The 19835-nt window shown below is 35.5% G+C and overlaps 1 protein-coding gene across 3 annotated transcripts in view; it reads left to right on the top strand.

Moving 5' to 3' along the window:
• Positions 1-19835, top strand: part of ACVR1C (activin A receptor type 1C) — a 74742-nt gene that overhangs the window by 23464 nt on the left and 31443 nt on the right. For all 3 annotated transcript variants that reach the window (XM_046657882.1, XM_046657881.1, XM_046657879.1), the window contains exon 2: positions 4381-4611. In XM_046657882.1, coding sequence (XP_046513838.1) covers positions 4381-4611 — 231 coding nt within the window. The remainder of the gene's footprint in view (positions 1-4380; positions 4612-19835) is intronic.

Raw genomic sequence — 19835 nt, 5'->3', positions numbered from 1 at the left:
GCTTGAATTGTTCCTTTTGTTAACTCAGGAGCCTGCAAATGATGAAAAGATTACATATGCAGCAGGTCAAATTTGAGACAGTTTTCTGAATTTAAAAAATATTTTGTGTTTAATAGCCTGCTCTAAAATTAGGGAAGTCAAATCAAGTAATGTCTAGAGAAGAGGAAAGAGTATGTGTCAGAAATTTACATAAGGCACTGGTCAATAGATATTTTAGCATGTAGATCCAAAATGTAGGAAACCTAGGAAATATGAAACCAACTTACTGAAAACCGTATCTAATTCAAAACAGCTAGTATTTCCTAAGCAAATATTTGACTTTTTAATAAGGATAGCACAAAAATGCAAATAGGTAAATTTGGTTCTTTTTTTGTAGTCTGATGGTTTTTACATTTCTGGACACCAGGGTGCGCTTGCCATCTCATGTAAATATGGATGAAAGTTTATTTTCTGGTTGACTAGGAATGTGCACATCCTTTGGTTTCATGTCGGTAACAGATGTCTTGGCTTTTACAGACTAATTGGCAGAAAGGGGGAAAGAGGGGCTAATTAAAGGGGTGGGAGGAGGCACAAGGAAAGTGCAATCTTTGTGGGGAAAAATATCTAATGGACCTCCTTATTATGGGTAATTACCTCCTTCTTCAAGGTCATTTGCTATCTCTTTCCATGTAACTTAAGTATATTATAATGGGAAAGTATAAAATAAAGAAACATAAGGCTGGACTACTGTCTGCTAACAACCAGATTTATCCTGTCAGGGAGTATTCTAGAATAATTGACTTAACGTTAGTTTTTTAAAAAACAAAATCTGAAAGCAGAAGCCTAATCATCAATGGCAACATGTTTTAACTGGCAGCACAAGGGTTCTGTGTTGAGGATGGTTGACATAAATATAATTTAATTATATACCAAATGTGACCATATAGTGGATTGGTGGGAAATGAAAAAATGCAAGATTGATGGTGTTGTATTTTAGATATACATCTTTTAGGTTGCTGTTTGCTCTCTGTCAGTGCTATAATATTGCTAGTTGACCTGGAATAAATGAGAACATTTAGCAGATGTTTGAAGCCATTATCATCAACAAATTCTCAGTTTTTCAGTGTTTTCCATCGTGCAATATTTAAAGTAAGGTGTCGTATACTATGTTGAAACTATATCAGCTAGGTCTATGTTATTTTTCTTATTGGTACCTTTTACTTTAAACTGAAGGAAATTTGTATAGCTTGTTAAATGTTCAGTGAGTATCCACATTATTCCTTGATGAGAACTATCATGTAACCATTTTTGTAAGGAGCTCATAGTGCTTGGAAGAAAAAGTATCATGTTAGGTACTTAGAGGCTTAGACTTAGTACAAAACTCAAACTACCCGAAAGGTAAGGTGATTTATGCTAGATGCAAGGCACATGATATTGACTTTCATTTGACCACCTGTCTCCTCAGAAAATAGGTAGGTAGAATTTGTTTAAAAAAAATCTGTGTTTTTAAAAGGTAATTAGGACTATATAGATCAAAATCTCAAATGTCAGTTGTTAATTATTAATTTCTTTCTGCTGTCTTAGAATTGTATTTTATTCACAATTGCTAGGAACTGATGATGTGGGAGAATGGTTTCTGTACCCGTCTTTTTTTTTTAAATATCAGCTTTGGTAGGATAGAAACAACATTGCTTGGGTAGTCTAATGACTGCCGCATCAGTTTAGTCACTGGATCTTTTTGAGCCTCATTTCACTATCTATAAAATGGAGATCGTGACAACTAACTCCCACAGTTGCACTGAGATTTATATGCAATATAAACGCACATGAAACTAACATATGTTTAGCTGTTTGAGTACTTTATGGTTGTCTTCGCCCAGTGGATCCATGTTATTAGTTAGTTTCCTTGATTTCCAGGCTAGGCTTCTCTTGGAAATAGAAAATTCAAGGAGATTCTGGTGAGGAATCTAGTAACAAATGGTTTGAGATTGTGTGTCAGGAGAGTTACTCTTCCCAACTTCAGCCCCTTAAAATAAGAGATTGAAGAATAACCATAGTGGAGTAAGTTTCTTAACTGTCAAAGAGTTTTCCCTATTTTATAATTGTAAATTTCCATAAATTGTAAATTCATGGAGTCATAAAATGTTGGCACTATATGAGGCTTCAAGATTTCTGGACCCACTGCCCCTACCCCAATTTTTTTCCCATTTTCAGAGGAAGGCAGTGAAGCCCTGTAAGGTTCAGTATCTTCTCCAAAGTCAATCCGCAAGGTGGTGACAGAGCTAGGACTGGGACCTTCGTCTTTTCCTGAATTCTTTATCTGGAACGTTGCCAGACACCACCCTGCTGTGTGACTGTCTGGGATCTAGTCTGGACCATTAAAAGAATGAGAATATTCGACTCACGAGGCAGAGCAGAAAGAGTTGCATTTCTGTGTTATGCCTTTTAAATGGTCTGTACACCCTAGTTCATTCAGCCATTCCTTCATGGGTTACAAATGTATTCCGATTGTTTACATAGGATGAGCTGTACCTCCTCCACTAGGAGAAGACACAGTCACTAATATTTACATAGTATTTCCTATGTACCAGGTATTGTTTTAAGGGCTTTAACTAATTCTAAGGGATTAACTAATTTATTTTCCACAACAACACTATGAGGAGGTATATTCTTCTTCTTATCCTTCATATAAGGAAATGGAGGCACAAGGGGCCAAGTAAAGCCCAAGGTTGCAAAGCTAGTATAATCAGGATTTGAAGGCGTTTGTCAAATTGGAATTGGAAGATGCTGGAGTAGCAGATTCTACTATCAGAAGACACGGGTGGATGGATCCTCATGCTGTGAGCTCTCTTTTATGCAAGGAAAGTGACTTAAAACATTTTTCAAATCACCTAGATTTTATATATCTAGCTCTACTGAATCCAAGTAAATCTAGATTATAAAGTCCCACCGAAGCACGTAAATATCAGCAAAAGAATATGTTTGTTTATGTTGATCACCACTGAAATACATAAAAGAGTGAGCTATTATGCTTGGTCCAGTGTTGATAACAAAATAGTATTTTATTTTATGGTTGTATTATCCTTAGCACATAATAATAAAAGTGTTTATAGGGATGGTATTTTACCAGTCAGGAAAAATGATCAAAAGAAGAGATAATTTCTATTGGCAATATGTAATTTTTTCTTATACACTGAGTTATATAGAAATATTATCCATATATTGGTATTTGAAAGTGAGTATAAAACTTGCCAGTTATGGATCAAATGTTTTACAGGTATAAAATCAGCTCCAATTTGAGTAATTAGTGATTTAAAGACTTTAGTTTGAGTAAAAACGATTGTATAGTAAAACTTAGGACTTTTAGATAATTGTGGGGGGCACTTTTGACTTAACAAAAATTTTATTAAAGTAATACGAAAAGCTTATTCAGTATTGTATTATTTAAAAACAATATGATTAAATAAAATTCGAATCAGTCGCTCACAGCCACTGGACTCTATGGTGACAGATATTTTACGTTAGAACAGAAGTGCTGCATCACTTTGAACACGTGAGTTAATGTGCAGGGTGTGTGTGTGTGTGTGTGTGTGTGTGTGTGTAGTAAGTGGGGAGTGTGGAGGAAACTTATAAGGCGAACAGATTAATTTATCGAAGTCTAATTTTTGAAAGTTTTGTTGATGCAGATATATTAAATTCTGTGATTGATGTGTTTTGCTTTATGGAATAGATGTGCTCATTAAAGAAAATTGTTTGAAGGTCGTGGTCTATTTTCAAATGACTCACATTTTAAGATGCATTCTTTAGTGAAGAGGGGGAGGTATAGTGGCTCATCAGTGCCTTGAAGGTACTAGGACAATAATAATGTTCAAATACCACAGAGTATAAATGTAAGAATCACACTTTTTTTTTTTAGAGCTGTCAATATCTATGGTTAGGTTTCTATTTAGCGTATTCGCTCAGAAGTGTAAAGGGGAAAGAGTAAATGAACAGGATATACTGGATTGTTTGGTTACACAGCTGCTGGGACCACACTTTATGTTCTACGGTGATGCTGGACAGCACCCCTTGGTTGCTGTGTTACTATATCCTAGCATTTTAGAGGGGCTATTGACTTAGGAATGAGCTGATTGAGTTTAAGAAGGAGGAATTAGACCACGGATGAGAGAATTGTTTTAAATATAGTAGCAACTGAACAAATTCACAAAAATACAAAGAATGGTAACTAATGATTAGGCAACCTGTTAAATAAAACACATGGCTGAGAGGGAGTGACAGGATTACCTTGTGTTTATCCCTCTCTCAATTTTCATTAAGATTGAATTTTGATACTCAAGTATTATGAAATAAATTTGCATGATGTCTTTTGTATCTTAAAGCTTGTTGCCTTACACCTTCCAGGATTGAAGTGTGTGTGTCTTTTGTGTGACTCTTCAAACTTTACCTGCCAAACAGAAGGAGCATGTTGGGCTTCAGTTATGCTAACCAATGGAAAGGAACAGGTGATCAAGTCCTGTGTCTCTCTCCCGGAATTAAATGCTCAAGTCTTCTGTCATAGTTCCAACAATGTTACCAAAACCGAATGCTGCTTCACAGATTTTTGCAACAACATAACTCTGCACCTTCCAACAGGTAAGGGGTTTATCTTTGTTCATTCCGAATTTAATTTTACTCTTGGGAAATTATAAGCGTGGTAGAAATCAAACTGTTTTTTGTTTCTTTAAATAAGAAAATCTGTTTTACAGCTCTCTTTCTTTTTTGACTGGTAAAATTCGCTAAAGCCTAGCTGAGGTTGACTTTTTTTTCAGTTGCACAAGACTGTCAAAGCATTGACGAGAGCATAACAGTTTTGGAGAAATTTGTCCACATGAATTGCATTTTTTGAAGTGATTAATGGACCTAAAGTAAAATGTAAATTTTTATGGATTCTTGTAAAGGAAAGAAATTGAAATGTGCGCCAAGTAAGAAAAAGAGCGAAACTAAAAGTAGTAGATTGCCAACTTTTATGAAGACAGAAGCTTTTTTTCATGGAGATCTTCTATTTATCTTCTTCATCTGCCCACACTCCAATGAGAGCACTCATTAGCAGAAAGATAGAGGTAGAATGGGATTTGACCCTTCATTGTTGTTCAGATATATTCCTGCCTTTCGCCAATTTTATGGTATTTTATTTTAATTTATAAGCCACTGAAAATCTTAATCTTGCCTTTTATCAGTAATCTGGAATCTGAAACTTTGGGGGATATTAAAGGGCAAATAATTCAAATTAAAAACTAACTTATGACATGAAAATGTCCTGTTGGTGGATCTTCTTCAATATTTATTAATAAAGTGATGATTCAGTGCTTATTCATATGTTAATATCTCTACCCAGATACATACTTTTCCTTACAAATGAACATTTTAAGGTACTGTTATCCAATCTCAGATGTTCATATATCACCATATCAATATCCACTATAGTAATTTTAGTATAGTATTTTTAATCTAATATTTTTTTATAAATTAGCCACTCCAACCCTTTTTATTGAAGAACATTTATTTTATGCTAAAACTTGGCATCACTACCCCAAATGAAAAACCACTTTACTTGCCATAGATAGAAGATAAATACGCAAATAGACAAACGTACCTACTGCATTCCAGTTGGGTATTTTGTATTTTACTTTTGTTTAAAAGAGAGAAGAAAGAGGTGTTAAGATATTCGAACATGAAATGAGGCTTTTTGACACATAATCAGAAAAACTAAGAGAACTAAAGAAAAAAATCATCATGTGATTTAATGTTAATATCATGTTTGTTTACCACTCCAATTTATCTCAAGAACACTTAAAATCATTTCATATACCACCACTGGTATGTCTCACTCTTTGGGAAACACTGTTCTAAGGCGTTATCCTGCATGTTGCAATCTCAGAAGTCATACTTGGCATATTTCATCCCCCAGAGCTACTTGCAGTCTTGGTTTTTAGACCGCACTTAGTCTCTCTGTTTCAGATTCTGTAGATTCCTTGGTTTGGTAGTGATCTAGCATCTATTCTGGACACTTTTCTTTCCTTGCATTTTCTGCCCTGGTTATCTGTGGACCAGAGATACCCTAAAGTGAAGGCTCTCTATATTCTATGCTGGTCTTACCCATGACCAAGAGCCAAAAGATTAAGGAGGGAGAGAGAAGTTTCCACATTAGTCTGTGGCAGTGGCTTCTAATGTTTTCTCAATAATGAATTATTCACAAGACCACATTCTGCAAGTGAGTAGGGGTACAAGACAGTACTTTGACTGCAACAAAAGGTCTTGGAGGACAAAATGGTTCATATGCAGTTGGGCAAATTAAAGGTACTTATTGCAGCCAGAATGTAAGTCCTTCCCAGCCCAACTATACACTCTCACTACCGAGAAGTCTGTGTTCTGCCCTCAAGTCCAGTCAGGTACCAGTCTTTCTTTTTTAAAAACCAATTTTGTTGGGGTGTAATTTAGATATAATGAATTGCACACATTTTAAGTGTAGAGTTCGATAAGTTTTGACACATGCATATACCCATGTAACCACTACCACATTCCCATTACCTCAGAATGTTCTCAGTCAATGTTCACTTTTATCAGGGCTAGACAACTGATGTGTTTTCTATAACTGTAGATTTATTTTTCCTAGAGTTTCACATACAAAGAGTTTTCTGGAACAAATTATTTTGCACTTGGCTTCTTTCACTCAGCATGTTTTTGTGATTTATTCATGTTGTTGAGTTTATCAGTAGCTTGTTCCTTTTTTACCTCTGAGTAATATCCCATTGTGTGGATATACACTGTATGGATATTTTTAACCCATTCACCCACACATGAGTATTCAAGTTGTTTCCATTTGGGGGATGCTATTAACAAGGCTGCTATGAATGTTCTTGTACAAGTCTTTGTACATATGTTTTCCTTTCTCTTGAGAAAATACCTAAGAGAGAAATTGCAGGATCATGTGATAAGTATATGTTTGTTTTATAAATAATAATATCCCAAGTAGTTTTCAAACTGCTTGTACCATTTTACATCCCCAACAGAAATGTATGACAGTTTCACTTGGTCCATGTTTTTGCCAACACTTGGTGTAATCAGTCTTTATCATTTTAAGTGATTGTGTAATAGTATTTAATTGTATCTTAATTTGCATTTCCCTGATAACTGATGATGTTCATTATTTTTCATGTGCACAATGGATGTTTGTGTATCTTCCTTTATAAAGTGTCAAATCTTTTTGCACATTTAAAAAAATTGGGTTATCTTCTTATGATTGAATTTGAATTCTCTATATATTCTGAATACAAGTCCTTATCAGATATGTGTATTAGGACCATTTTCTCCTGTTCTGTGGAATGCCATTGTGTTTTCTTGAAGGTTTCTTTTGCAGAGTAGAAGATTACAATTGGATGAAGTCTATTTTGTCTTTTTAAAATTATTATTATGGTTCACATGTTTCATGTCCTAACAGAAGTCTTTATTCAAACATCATAAATATTTTCTTTTCTGTTTTCTTCCAGAAATTTTTAACATTTTAGTCTTTACATTTAGATCTATGTTCACTTTAAACCTAATTTTTGCTATTATGTGAGGTTAAGGTAGAGTTTTGTTTTTCACATGTGGATATGAAGTTGTTCCAGCATCATTTGTTGAAAAATCTATCCTTTCAATGCCTTTGGTACTTTGATTGAAAATAAAGTGACCATATGTATGTGGGTATATTTCTGGGCTCTTTATCCTGTTCAAGTGTTCTCTATGTCTCTACTTATACCACTAGCAAACTTTCTTGATTATTGTAGCTTTATGGTAAGTATTAAAATCAGGTCGTGTGACCCCCTCCGACTTTGTTCTTTTTGAAAATTGATTTGGCCATTCTAAGTCCTTTGCATTTCTGTTTAAATTTTAGAATCAGCTTGACAATATTTATGGAAATACATGCTGAGATTTTTATTAGATTGAATTGAATATATAGGTTAAGAGAGAATAGGTACGTTAACAATATTAAACATTTTGATCTAAAAACATAGTATATTTTTCCATTTATTTAGTTTTTCTTCAGTTACTCTTAGTGGTGTTTTGTAGTTGCTGGAGAACAGGTCTTGGACATATTTCATTGGATTTGTCTCCAAATTTTGCGTGATTTGGGTGCTATTGTGAATGGTATTTTTACTTTCAACTTCTAAATGTTAATTTTTAGTGTATGAGAACAAAATTAATTTTGTATATTGACCTTACATCCTACAAGCTTGACAAAATAATATGTTGATTCTAGTAGCTTTTTTTTTTATTCTTTGGCATTTTCTGCATACACAAACATTTTATCTGTGAATACAGTTTTACACCTTCCATTCTGAGCTGTATGTGTTTTATTTCTTTTTCTTCCCTTTTTGCACTGGCTAAGACTGCCAATATGATGATGCATAGGAGTGGTTAGATGAAGATCCTTGCCTTTTTTCTGCTCTTGGGAGGCATGCACTCATTCTTTTACCATTAAGTGTAATAACCATAGGTTATTTGTAGATTCTTTTATTCCTAGTTTAGGAGAAAGCTTTTATCATGGATAAATATTAAATTTTTCCTGGTATTTTCATGAACTTAACTGAGATTGTCACATGATTTTTCTTCTTTAGTCTATTGATATGATGGATTACATTAATTGGTTTTCAAATATTATTTATAAGAGAGAAGATATGTGTCTAGCCAGTAATTAATATTTTTACAAAAAATACTATATGATATTTAATTGAATTCAAATTTCTCTACTTAAACTAAGAGTTTGTTTCTTTTAATGACATTGTCTGGTGAGTTGACATTCAGTTGAATAGGGTTGTGTGCGCCGTCATCTTGTGTCATGCTGTTCTCTCTGTGAGGCAGCACTAAAGGGTTATTAGCTGTATTTGGAACAGCAGCTGTTTGAAGAGGACTTGGGAACCTCCAGGCTGAGCGCTGACACAGCCAGTGCCAAGAACTGCCGCTGTTTCCATGTCATCGGGGGCGTGATTGAAATCCCTTGCTCTGCTTGTAGAGATTCATCAATTTCAGATGTGATCACATATATATGAAATATATATAAGCACTCTGAAAAGTAGACAGCGTGGCATTTCTACAGTACTTAATACTCTGCATCACATTCATGAGCAAAACAGTAGAAGAAGCGGTTGGGAGGTGACCAGAAGAGGTTGGAGAAAATCTGGGACTTCCTTTTTCAGTTTCGGCTGAAAGCCAAGTGGACGCTTGCCTCTGACTCTTTCATCCATCACCGAAGACTGTGGGGCCATTTCTGGATAGCTGACTTGCTATAGGGGCAGTAACCAAGTCTGTCGTGTTTCAGCTGGCCCTCTTCTGTCCTCAGATCCTGTTTGTAATAATCAGGCTCTTCCTTTGTTTCTTTGTGACAAAATTCCTACCTTGAATACAGCTGGGGACTTCGTTCGCCTCCTCCTCTCCGTGCTGGTACCCCAGTAGCTCAGCACTTGCAGAGCTGTGAGCACTCACTCCTGTCCTCCTAAAAATTCTTTTAAGTGTTTGATTCTACTTCCTAAAACCTTAGACTAGTGGCTTTCCTACTGGCTTCCATTGTGACACACAGAAAGAAATTCATTTTGTATAATTTCCCCCAACCTGCACGCATACACAGCTGAAACAAGAATTTTACAAAGTATTCTTACTCTTAAAATGTGTGAGTTGCTCTGTGCTCTTTCATTAAGTAAAAATGCTGGTCAGGCCTCACTAATAAGTTGTTTACAATTTAAGAAACACTGCTTTAGCTGATATTTAAAATGTGATAATTTTAAATGGAGTAAAGACATTTATTATTTTAATTTATTAGTACAAACATCTATTAAGAATCTAGTCACTATTTTAATTTAAAATGTTTTGCTTCTAAATGGCATTTAAAAACCTTCTTGCCCATTCCTTTTTAATACTAAATTGGATTACATTTAAGTTGAATTAATTCAGATCACTGTAATCAAGATTTTATTTAGATCACATTAAATTCTGTCACTTGACCTTCAAAAAATACTTTCTTGGGGCCAGCCTGGTGGTGTAGTGGTTAAGTTTGTGCACTCTGCTTTGGCGGCCTGGGGTTTGCTCATTCGGATCCTGGGTGTGGACCTACACACCACTCATCAAGCCACGTTGTGGTGGCATCCCACACACAAAATGGAGGAAGACTGACACAGATGTTAGGTCAGGGCCAATCCTCCTCACAAAAAAAAGAGAGAAAAATGCTTTCTTCTTTGACATTACATGGGGGGGCTAATATTTAGGAGTTGTTAATTTTTTTTGATAGAAGTAATTTTATAGTTTGGTAGAAATAAAATGTTAGAAAACTTGCAACCTTCCCTGAAGCTTATTGAAGGAGATACCTTGATGTCACTGGAGTGACTTTCCAGGTGCAACTGTTCTCACAAATATTTAGGGTTTTTTTGTTTTTGATTTTTGCTAAGGAAGATTTAACCGGAACTAACGTCTGGTGCCAATCATCGTCTTTTTTGTTTTTTTTTTATATGAGCCACTGCCACAGCATCCCCACTGACAAGGGAGTGACATGGTTCCACGCCTGGGAAGGGAACCTGGGCCACTGAAGTGAAGTGTGCCAAACTTTAGCCACTAGGCCATTGGGGCTGGCCCGAGGGATTTTTTTCCCTACGTAAAATTTGAAAGACAACAGCCATTTCCAAAAACAGCCATTTATTTGACTAGTGCTTTGAGTTTGTCTCCCTACTAACAGCAAATATGTTATTATTTTCATGAAACAAGTATAGTACTGAATATTTAAAAATTAGACTATGCAAGTCAGTTAAATAAGAAAAATATATATACTTTGTACAGTGTACCCTAATTTCTTCTTTCTGTTTATTTTTGGACCAGATAAGAATAGCTATCTTCAATTCCAAAAATGTCTGCCCACCTTTCTGGATGCTGCCTGTCTTACTCAGACTCCAGTGACCTTTGGTCTAATACTCCCAGGCTTCATTAAATTTCCTTCCCAGTAACTCGTGCAGATTGTCCACTCTCAGCTTCCTCTGAAATTAGGAGAAGGGCCACTTTGGAGGGAAAACTCACCTTCAAAAATACATGATATGGGGCCAGCCCTGTGGCATAGTGGTTAAGTTCGGTGGGATCCGCTTCAGGAACCTGGGTTCGCAGGTTTGGCTCCCAGGCACAGACTTACACCACTCGTCAGCCACGCTGTGGCAGCATCCCACATATAAAGTGAAGGAAGATTGGCACAGATGTCAGCTCAGGGCTAGTCTTCCTCAGGAAAAAATTTTTAAAAAAATGATATATTCTTAACTCTTCAAGAATATTTCCATTTCCAAAATCACAGACTTATTTACACAAATGAGTGTGCATGAGGGTGGGATCCAGGTAGGGTAAATAAAGCAATAATAGGTGAAAAAGTTCCATTCACATTGGAAGATGTTTTGGGTGTGGGTCCCTACAATGGGTTCTTTTTGTGAACCCTCTAAGTTCTCCTTCGTTCTTCTCACAATACCTTCACTGATTTTCTGTAAGTTGGGCCTTCTGTATCTTTTCTCTGTGCCCCTTATCTCTTTTCCCTTTATCTTCTAATATTTGAATCTCTGATAATTTCAATATCTATCGCTTCTGTGAGTTTGAATCTGCTGTTTTTGATTCTGCGGACTCATATTCTTGGTGGCTACTTACTTTGTGCATCTTGTGATTTTTTGATTGTGAGCTCATGTTTTTGGAAACTATATCTAGAGGAAACTTTTGAAGCCTGTATTTAAAATGTATTCCTCCAGAGAAGATTTGCATTAGCATCTGCCAGGTATCTGGGGGTGCTACCAACCAAAATTCATTCAGTGTTTTGATTAGGTTTTTTTGGCCAACATATAGCATGAATTCTGGCTTTAAGCCTCCCTGTATGGGTACACACTTGTGGTGAGGAACTCTTGAAGACATTTTGTTTTTCTTTTTTCTGCTCTACCCAAAGTCAAGTTTGAGACGGACAAATACATGAGTATATATACCTTGTCTCTCTCTGTGGAACACTTTCTGTTTTGTTTTCAATGTAATGCCTTTCATAGTTGTCTGATTTATACAAGGACCTCTGATCTGATCTTTCACTGTTTTAGGAACCATGTTTTATCGCCTGATCTTGTGATACAGTCTGGAAAAACTAAACCCCAGCCACCAAGCACTGGCAGATGCCTCCAGGGTAAATGGCAGCCCCAGTGCTTAAGTATCTCTCTGGATTTGTGCTTTATATTTGTCTGCTGAGCAATTCATTTATTTTCCTACCAACTTAATCACGAAATAGAAAAAAAGTTTTTCATTTATATTTTATTTAGCATTTTTGTTTGTTCCCTACCAGGAAATGCTTCTGTGGACATCTAAAGTGTAACTTGGCAGAAATGGAAATTCCAGGATAGTTTATTTTTGAGATGATGCTGGCATAATTGTCTATCCATCTGGAAGAAAACAGGGCTGTACTACAGTGTCATACCATATACAAAAATAAATTACAGCTTGATTAAATATCTAATTGTGAAATATAAAACAATTTAAATGTCAGAGGAAAATTTAGAAAAAAAAAAGACTTTTATGACTTCATAGTATGGAAGCTGTTCTTAAATAAGACAGGAAATCCAACTGCTATAAAAGGAAAAGACAGATATAGTTGACTGCATGGAGACTAAAATAAAAATGAATAATAAAACATAACAAATAAAACCAAAGATAATTTAAATATGGGATAGAAATATTTGTGACATATGTGACTGGAAAAATGGCAACTATTTAAAAGGTTGATTTTATGGTTTGTTAGCAAAGAGGCTCAACAATGTCACCAGGCTACTTTAAGCTTTCTTGTTATGTGAATCAGTGAACACCCTTATTGTTTAAAACATTATTATCTAACTTTCTTATACTTTTTTGAAGAAGAAGATTAGCCCTGAGCTAACATCCATGCCCATCTTCCTCTACTTTATATGTGGGATGCCTGCCACAGCATGGCTTGATAAGCATTGCATAGGTCTGCAACTGGGATCTGAACTGGCGAACCCTGGGCCACCAAAGCAGAGCATGCAGACTTAACCACTGCATCACTAGGCCAGCACTAACTTTCTTATACTTTTATCTGATACTTTTTTCCTCATGTGTATCTGCTTTTTCTAATAAGGAAAATGTTGAGTTTTGTTATTGGGATCTCAAGGTTTAGGGAAGACAAAAGTCAAGAGGTAATTTGCTCAAATTGGGTCGTCTAATAGAAACTCTCATTTTTAGCAGAGATATTGATGGTCTCTTTTCTTATTGCAAGTTTAAACCAGATATAAACCCATCTTCTTCCAACCCCAGGAAGAGGGCTTGGATTTATTACTAAGAAGACCAGGCAAAACAAAAGAAGGAAATGAAAATAACAATAGTCTAAAGACAAACAAAAAAAACCTTGTTCCTGATAAGCTGTGAACATAGCCTGGCCATCGTGTGGATTTTACGCCTAAGTTCCCATTGTCTAAGTAATAGAGAGACTCTCCAGAAGGAAGAATTTCTTTAAGGTAGTCCCAGACTATTAGTGCCTCAGCTGCCCGCCAGCAAAAAGTACTGACCTAGAGGAAGGCACTTTAATATTAGGTCTCAAAGAGACACATGAACACTTTTGCAAGGACATGAGCAGCAGTGAAGAATAAGCACCCCAAGCACGCAGAGAGGCAAGACAGCATGAGCATGCACCAGCAGAAAAGAGTGCACAGCAGAAATAGATCACAAAGGCTTCATGTATTGGAATTATCAGACAATAATTGTAGACCAAATATTCTTGTAAGTTTAAAAAAAAAACGGTGGGGCTGGCCCAGTGGTGTAGTGGTTAAGTTCATCCACTCTGCTTCGCCAGACTGGGGTTTGCAGGTTTGAATCCCAGGTGCGTACCTACACATCGCTCGTCAAGCCACACTGTGGCAGCATCCCCACATACAAAACAGAGAAATATTGGCACAGATATTAGCTCAGGAATAATCTTCTTCACCAAAACAAAAAAGGGAAAATTTGGAAATATTTTTAGAGAATAGGAAATTGTAAAAAAGTGGCTTGGCAGATTTCAACAATAACAGAACAAAACATTTTAAAATTAAAAATACAATAATGAAAATTAAAAACTTAATGGATAGATTTAACAGCAATTGGTATAGCAACAATTAAAGAGAGAATTAGAGTTCTGAAATACAAAGCAGAAGAAATTATCTTGTATGTAGCATATAGAGAATACATAGTGGAAAATGTGGAAGGGAGAATGACAGATAGAGGAAAGCATGAGAACATTTAACATGTACTTGTACATAGTTGTCCATGAGGTAAGGAGAGAGAGAATTGGGCAAAAGCATTATCTGCAGAGATAATATCTCAGAATTTTCCAGAATTGATGAACACCAATCTACAAATTCAAGAAATTCAATGAATATCAAGAGGAGAAATAAAAAGAAATTCAAACCTGGACGTAGTGTAGTAAAACTACAGAACACCAAAGACAAAGGGAAATCCTAAAAATTGACAGACAAAAGGGTAGATCACATTGAAAGAAGTTACAGAAGAACTGATGGCACCTTTTCAAAAGCAAAAAGTAAAAAGAGAAAAAGTAGAATTGTATCTTCTATATTCTAAAAGACAATAACTGGTAAACCACAATTCTTTACCCAGCAGAAACATCTTTAAAGAATGAGGTTAAGGAAAAGACATTTTCAGAGTAACAGAATAGGTGAGTTTGCCATCAGACTCCTTGATAAAGGAAATTCCAAAGGATGTACTTCCAGCAGAAAGAAAGTAATACCAAAGTTCTGACATGCAAAGAGGAATGAAAAACAAAGAAAGTGATAAATAGGTGACTAATTCTAAAGAACATTAATCTACAACAACGACAATGTCTTGTGGAGTTTTAAAAACCAAGATAAAATGATTATTCAGTATAAAAATGGCACATTATATATGTCAAGAGAGGGGTAGATGGAGTTAAAATTTTGTAAGAGCCTGTTTTGTCTAGGAGGAGGATAAGGCTATCGTTTAGCTTTATGCTTTTAAATACGCCTGTTGTCATTTCTAAGTTAATTCTAAAAGAATAGAATGAGACTGTGTTCCCTCTAATCTACAGTAGGCAAAAATGGAATAAGAAAAACAATCTAAAAGAAGTAAAATACCAAAAAAAGGGGAGAGAGATAAAAGGAAGCACACAACAGATATAACATAAAGAAAGCATCCAAATATGTCAGGAATAGTTAAATGTAAATAATTCTAATGTAAATATACTAAGCACTCCAGTTAAAAAGCAAAGGTGATCAGATTGGCGAAAACAAATCCAATTAAATGTTGTTTAAAAAATGTATCTAAAATGAAAGTTTATAAAAATGTTGAAATTGTTGTGATGGAAAAGATATGCCATGCATATATTAAATAAGGAAAAATGTTGATTTATTTATATTAATAGCAGACAAAATAAACTTTAATGCAAAAAAACTTACTACAGTTAAAAAGGGTCATTTTACAATGATTAACATTTCAGTTTACCAGAGATTCTTAATAAATTTAAATTTCTGTGTACTTAAGAACATGGCCTCAAAAATAAAGAAAATATTTACAGATCCAGAAGGAGAAATTAAGAAGTTCACAATCTCAGAGGGAGATATTAATACGCCGCTGTCTTGGTAATTGATAGAAGAACTAGATTAAAAAAATTAAGACTACGTAAGGTTGAAACATGACTTATAAACAACCGAATTTTTAGAAAATTATAATTTACCAAACCTGAATAATAGTCATATGATTTATTAAAGAACTTGAATCAGTAGTTTAAAAAAAGGGAGTCAAAAATATTCTTGTAAACAAAATTTCAATGCCCAAGAGACTCTACCAGAAAGTTCTGCTGAACTTTTGGGAACAGATCATTCTTACATAAACTCTTCCAAAACGTAGACGAAGAGGAAAGACTCCTTGACTCATTTTATGCATAACCTTGATATCAAAACCCAAGAAAGACAATATCAAAACAGAGATCACAGGCCATTCTCATTCATAAATATGTATGCAAACGTCCCCAGTTTAACCTGGAACCATATAGGAAAAGTGATTCTGGGAACCACAGTACAAAGATGAGAAAATGATTATTCTTCAAATCAGGATAATGGCTACCCTGGGAGAAGGGATAAGGTGGTGACCATGTTGGGGTATCTCAGAATGGGGGTAAAGGGACATGCAGGGTGAGAGGGGTGGTAATGCATGGGAATTTAGACTTGTTTTTATACTCAATCTGTGTATCCTATGCACTTTTCTGTATATTCATTATATTTCACAACAAAAGAAGAATGAAATGTCAAGTTTCAAAGTAATGTTTGAGTATAGGTAAATTTACGGAAGTTACACGCTCTATTAACATCTCAAGTTGGTATTGGAGAGCAGACAGGCTAAGGACATTATTTAACTCTTTCCTCATCAATTCTTACTTGTTTGACTTGTTTTGTTGCAACCATGTTCTTTTTCTAATGAAAAGAATCTAATGGATCAAAGTTTACTATGACTATAAATAAGTGTTTCAAAGCCATCTGGTTTCCTCCAATACCCATTTAGTAGCAGAACCTAGACTTTTAGCTGGTTGTGTGGCTGTCCACGCAATGGACAATATTTTCAGTCACTCTTATAGGTAAGTGTGGCCTTGTGACTAAGTTCTGGCTGGTAAGATGAGTGGTAGTGTTTTCGGGAACTTCTGAGAAGACTGATGGAGTCTCAGAGTCATGGAGCCACCCTACTAACAGTGGACTGCCCATCTTCAAGTTTCCTTTGCAAGAAAGAGAAAAGGAAACTTCTATTTGGTTTCTTCTGTTACTTGTAGCTAAACCTAATTCTAAGGAACATAGAAACAGCAAAACAAGTTATCCAGAGTTCTACCTGCTTGTGGGTTGTAACCAGACCACAGACAGGTTATTTTTGATTTACACAGTTTCTGGAAAAGAAAAGTGGACTTCTTTATAACGTTAAAAATTAAGAGTCTTAATATAAAAATCCAGATATCTGGGTTGTCTTGAAAAATCAGAAGATTTGGCATCCTTGAGGTCGCCCTCTTGTTATCAGTTGGTGGAAGCGGAAGTGACTGACTCTTCCATACTGGGCACCGGCTTTCCCTTTCATTCATTCATTCAGTATGTATTGAGCTTATATCCAGTGGCCTAGAGTTCTCGCTATCATTAGTTTAGCATATTTTCTATTTTAGTATAGTTGAGTTATTCTGTTTAATACAATTTTGTATCTTACTTTTCTCCCTTATTGTTAAAACATGTGACTTTTCCTACATGAAGGATTCACATCTTCTTGCTTGATTCTTTCATGGCTGGATTGCATTTCAGTTTGTAACAGAAATGATTTCGGGTGACTCTAGGTGACATCAGAGAAATGGTCAGAGAAATAGTGATGTCAATAGCACTCTAAAATCATCTATGAAAATTCATCCAGGAGAGGGTCAGGAAACCTGGGCCAGAGAAGCTGGTTATTTATAGGGTTAATTTTGATAGCAATTGCTGTTTAGTTCCTGTTGTGCTAATTACCACCCTTCATATGGAAATAGACTATTCAACAAAAACATTCAAGGTATCTTTGTTCCCATTTTGCTACCCAAACATACAGTGCTTGAAAGGGTAAGTGTAGTAATAATTTCTGGGATTTTTCCTATCAGATTTCAATACACTATTTTAATAATGTTATTATATTTTTGACTGATTCAAATAATTAGTTTAAATAAAGAAAATACATGCACAACATTAAATGTGGGTGCTTTATTAACCTTGGTATAATTTCTGCCTTCCTATTCTGTTCTTAGTTGTGTAGAGAGAAGAAGAAAAATTGATTATTTATATCAGTTAGGGTAGGTGAACAATGCGTATTGATTGGGTACATGTCTAAATTAGATTTTAATTTAAGTCAAACTGAAGGATTACATCCAAAGGAGGATAAACTGCCAAAACATTAGAATAAAATTTATCAAAAATTAATAATTTTAAAGCGTACAATAATCATAAAAATTGCAGACTCAGATAATGAGTATTATTCTTTTGGAAGTTTAAAAATTTTGTTATCTTCATTCATTTGAACAAATCCATTGTTGTTTCTTAACTTATATGGTTTTCTATTTTAAACATAAATTCATTGCTCTAGTCAGTGGAAGGTGACATCTACATGCTGAGAAATACTCCTGGGACCCCTTGTGGAATTGTTCTGCCATCACATGAACAAATCCATTTATAGCTCATTCTCTGAGGATTCAGGGCACACCTGACAGGTGTGTCAGACGGGGGGATTTTTTTCCCCATGAACTGAAAGATGCTACGATTTTTATATTTTGGAAAGCGCTATGAAATATAAGCATACAAAGAAGTCAAACTTGTGCTTTAAAAGTTAAAAATAGGCAGCATTTCTTGTCTCAAGAAACAAGTACACTGATTGCAGTTGTGAAATTTTGTTCGTAGAGATGTAATGGGAAATTGAAAGTAAAATTTATGACCAGTTCTAAATTAAGGATTTTACCTTAGGTAAGCCCCTACTCCTTCAGTTATGTGAATACTATTCCTGTTTACTCACGTATTTTGGGGGCGACTCTCATGTCTGGGACATTGAGCTGGGTCAAAATATGATTCTCTCACATCAGTCTTTTCTGTGTGAACAAGCTGCTTTGTGTGAATGTGTCAGCTGTGGGAGAATTTATTCTAGCATGATCTTGAGGACAGAGAAGTGTACCTGATCCTTTGTCATCAAGATTTTTAAGAGCTTTCTTGGAAAAAGGCTCTCTGCTATGAGCTGGAGAAACAGAGAGACAAGATATGGGTGATGCTTCCAAGGAACTTTCTTTTTTCCCATGTGCAAGCTTGGCTTGAGAAGAAAACCTAAAATATTCCTTGAGTAATTATTATCTAGTTTCTTTACAGGTATGTATTATTTGAGAATATGTGTTTTGATGACAGATTAAAACTAATCTCTGGGTACATCCCCTGAAATTAAGAAAAACTGATGTAATTCTCAGGAGCCAATTTAAACTCTCCTTTCTATGTTTTATCAGTCTCATCTCTGCTTCAGTCAAAGTTCTTCAGACCCTTTATGCCAAAGATTATATTCTTCAGTCTATCATTCATATTTCCGTAAAATACAAAAACAGTATTATTATTAAGTTCAGATGCTAGAGGACAACATGAGATCTGAAGCTTCTCAGTGTTCCTCACATACTCCCAGAAAACCAGGCAAACGAGGAAAACTGTCCAGGACGTACTTGTATGTGTGATGCCCCCTGCCTGCTGTACACTCCTGAAATCAAGCCAGACAAAGACAGTGTATGCAAATAGCCACTTAAAGATTGAGCACTGAACAATGAAATGGCCCATCAGTAGCTCATCTGATTCAGTTAAAAGGTATAAATAATTCTCATGTTATTTCTATCACTGTCGTGGCTTAGTAGAATATCTAGATTAGAAAATATTCTGCTCTTGTCCAGTACTTGATGTCACGTTGATCAGAAACAACCTGATTGACATGCTTATTCTTGCTCTGTGAAGAAGGGAGACCATTTGCTTCTCCGTATGGTGGAACATGTTGGAGGGATCTAACCGAATTAACTTCTACCTGGATTATTCCTGATGACGTTTATAAGGGTCACTGTGAAGAAGTAGGAGGCTAGGACAAACTCTGGCAGGGGCTGGTGGTGGGGTGGCTGCCTGCAAGCAGTGAGTACAGAGTTCCATGGGAGTGTTAGACAAATAAAACCAGTGTTAGCGACTTAGCTCCTTAGACCCATTCTACCTCACGTGTGTGCTTCACACATGTAAGTGCAGTTATGTATTCTTTTATATTGAGCTGAT

This window comes from Equus quagga, chromosome 4 (genome assembly GCF_021613505.1).
Source record: "Equus quagga isolate Etosha38 chromosome 4, UCLA_HA_Equagga_1.0, whole genome shotgun sequence".
Lineage (NCBI taxonomy): Eukaryota > Metazoa > Chordata > Mammalia > Perissodactyla > Equidae > Equus > Equus quagga.
Note: the sequence above shows the minus strand (reverse complement) of the source record. Positions and strands in the feature narration are given on the sequence as shown.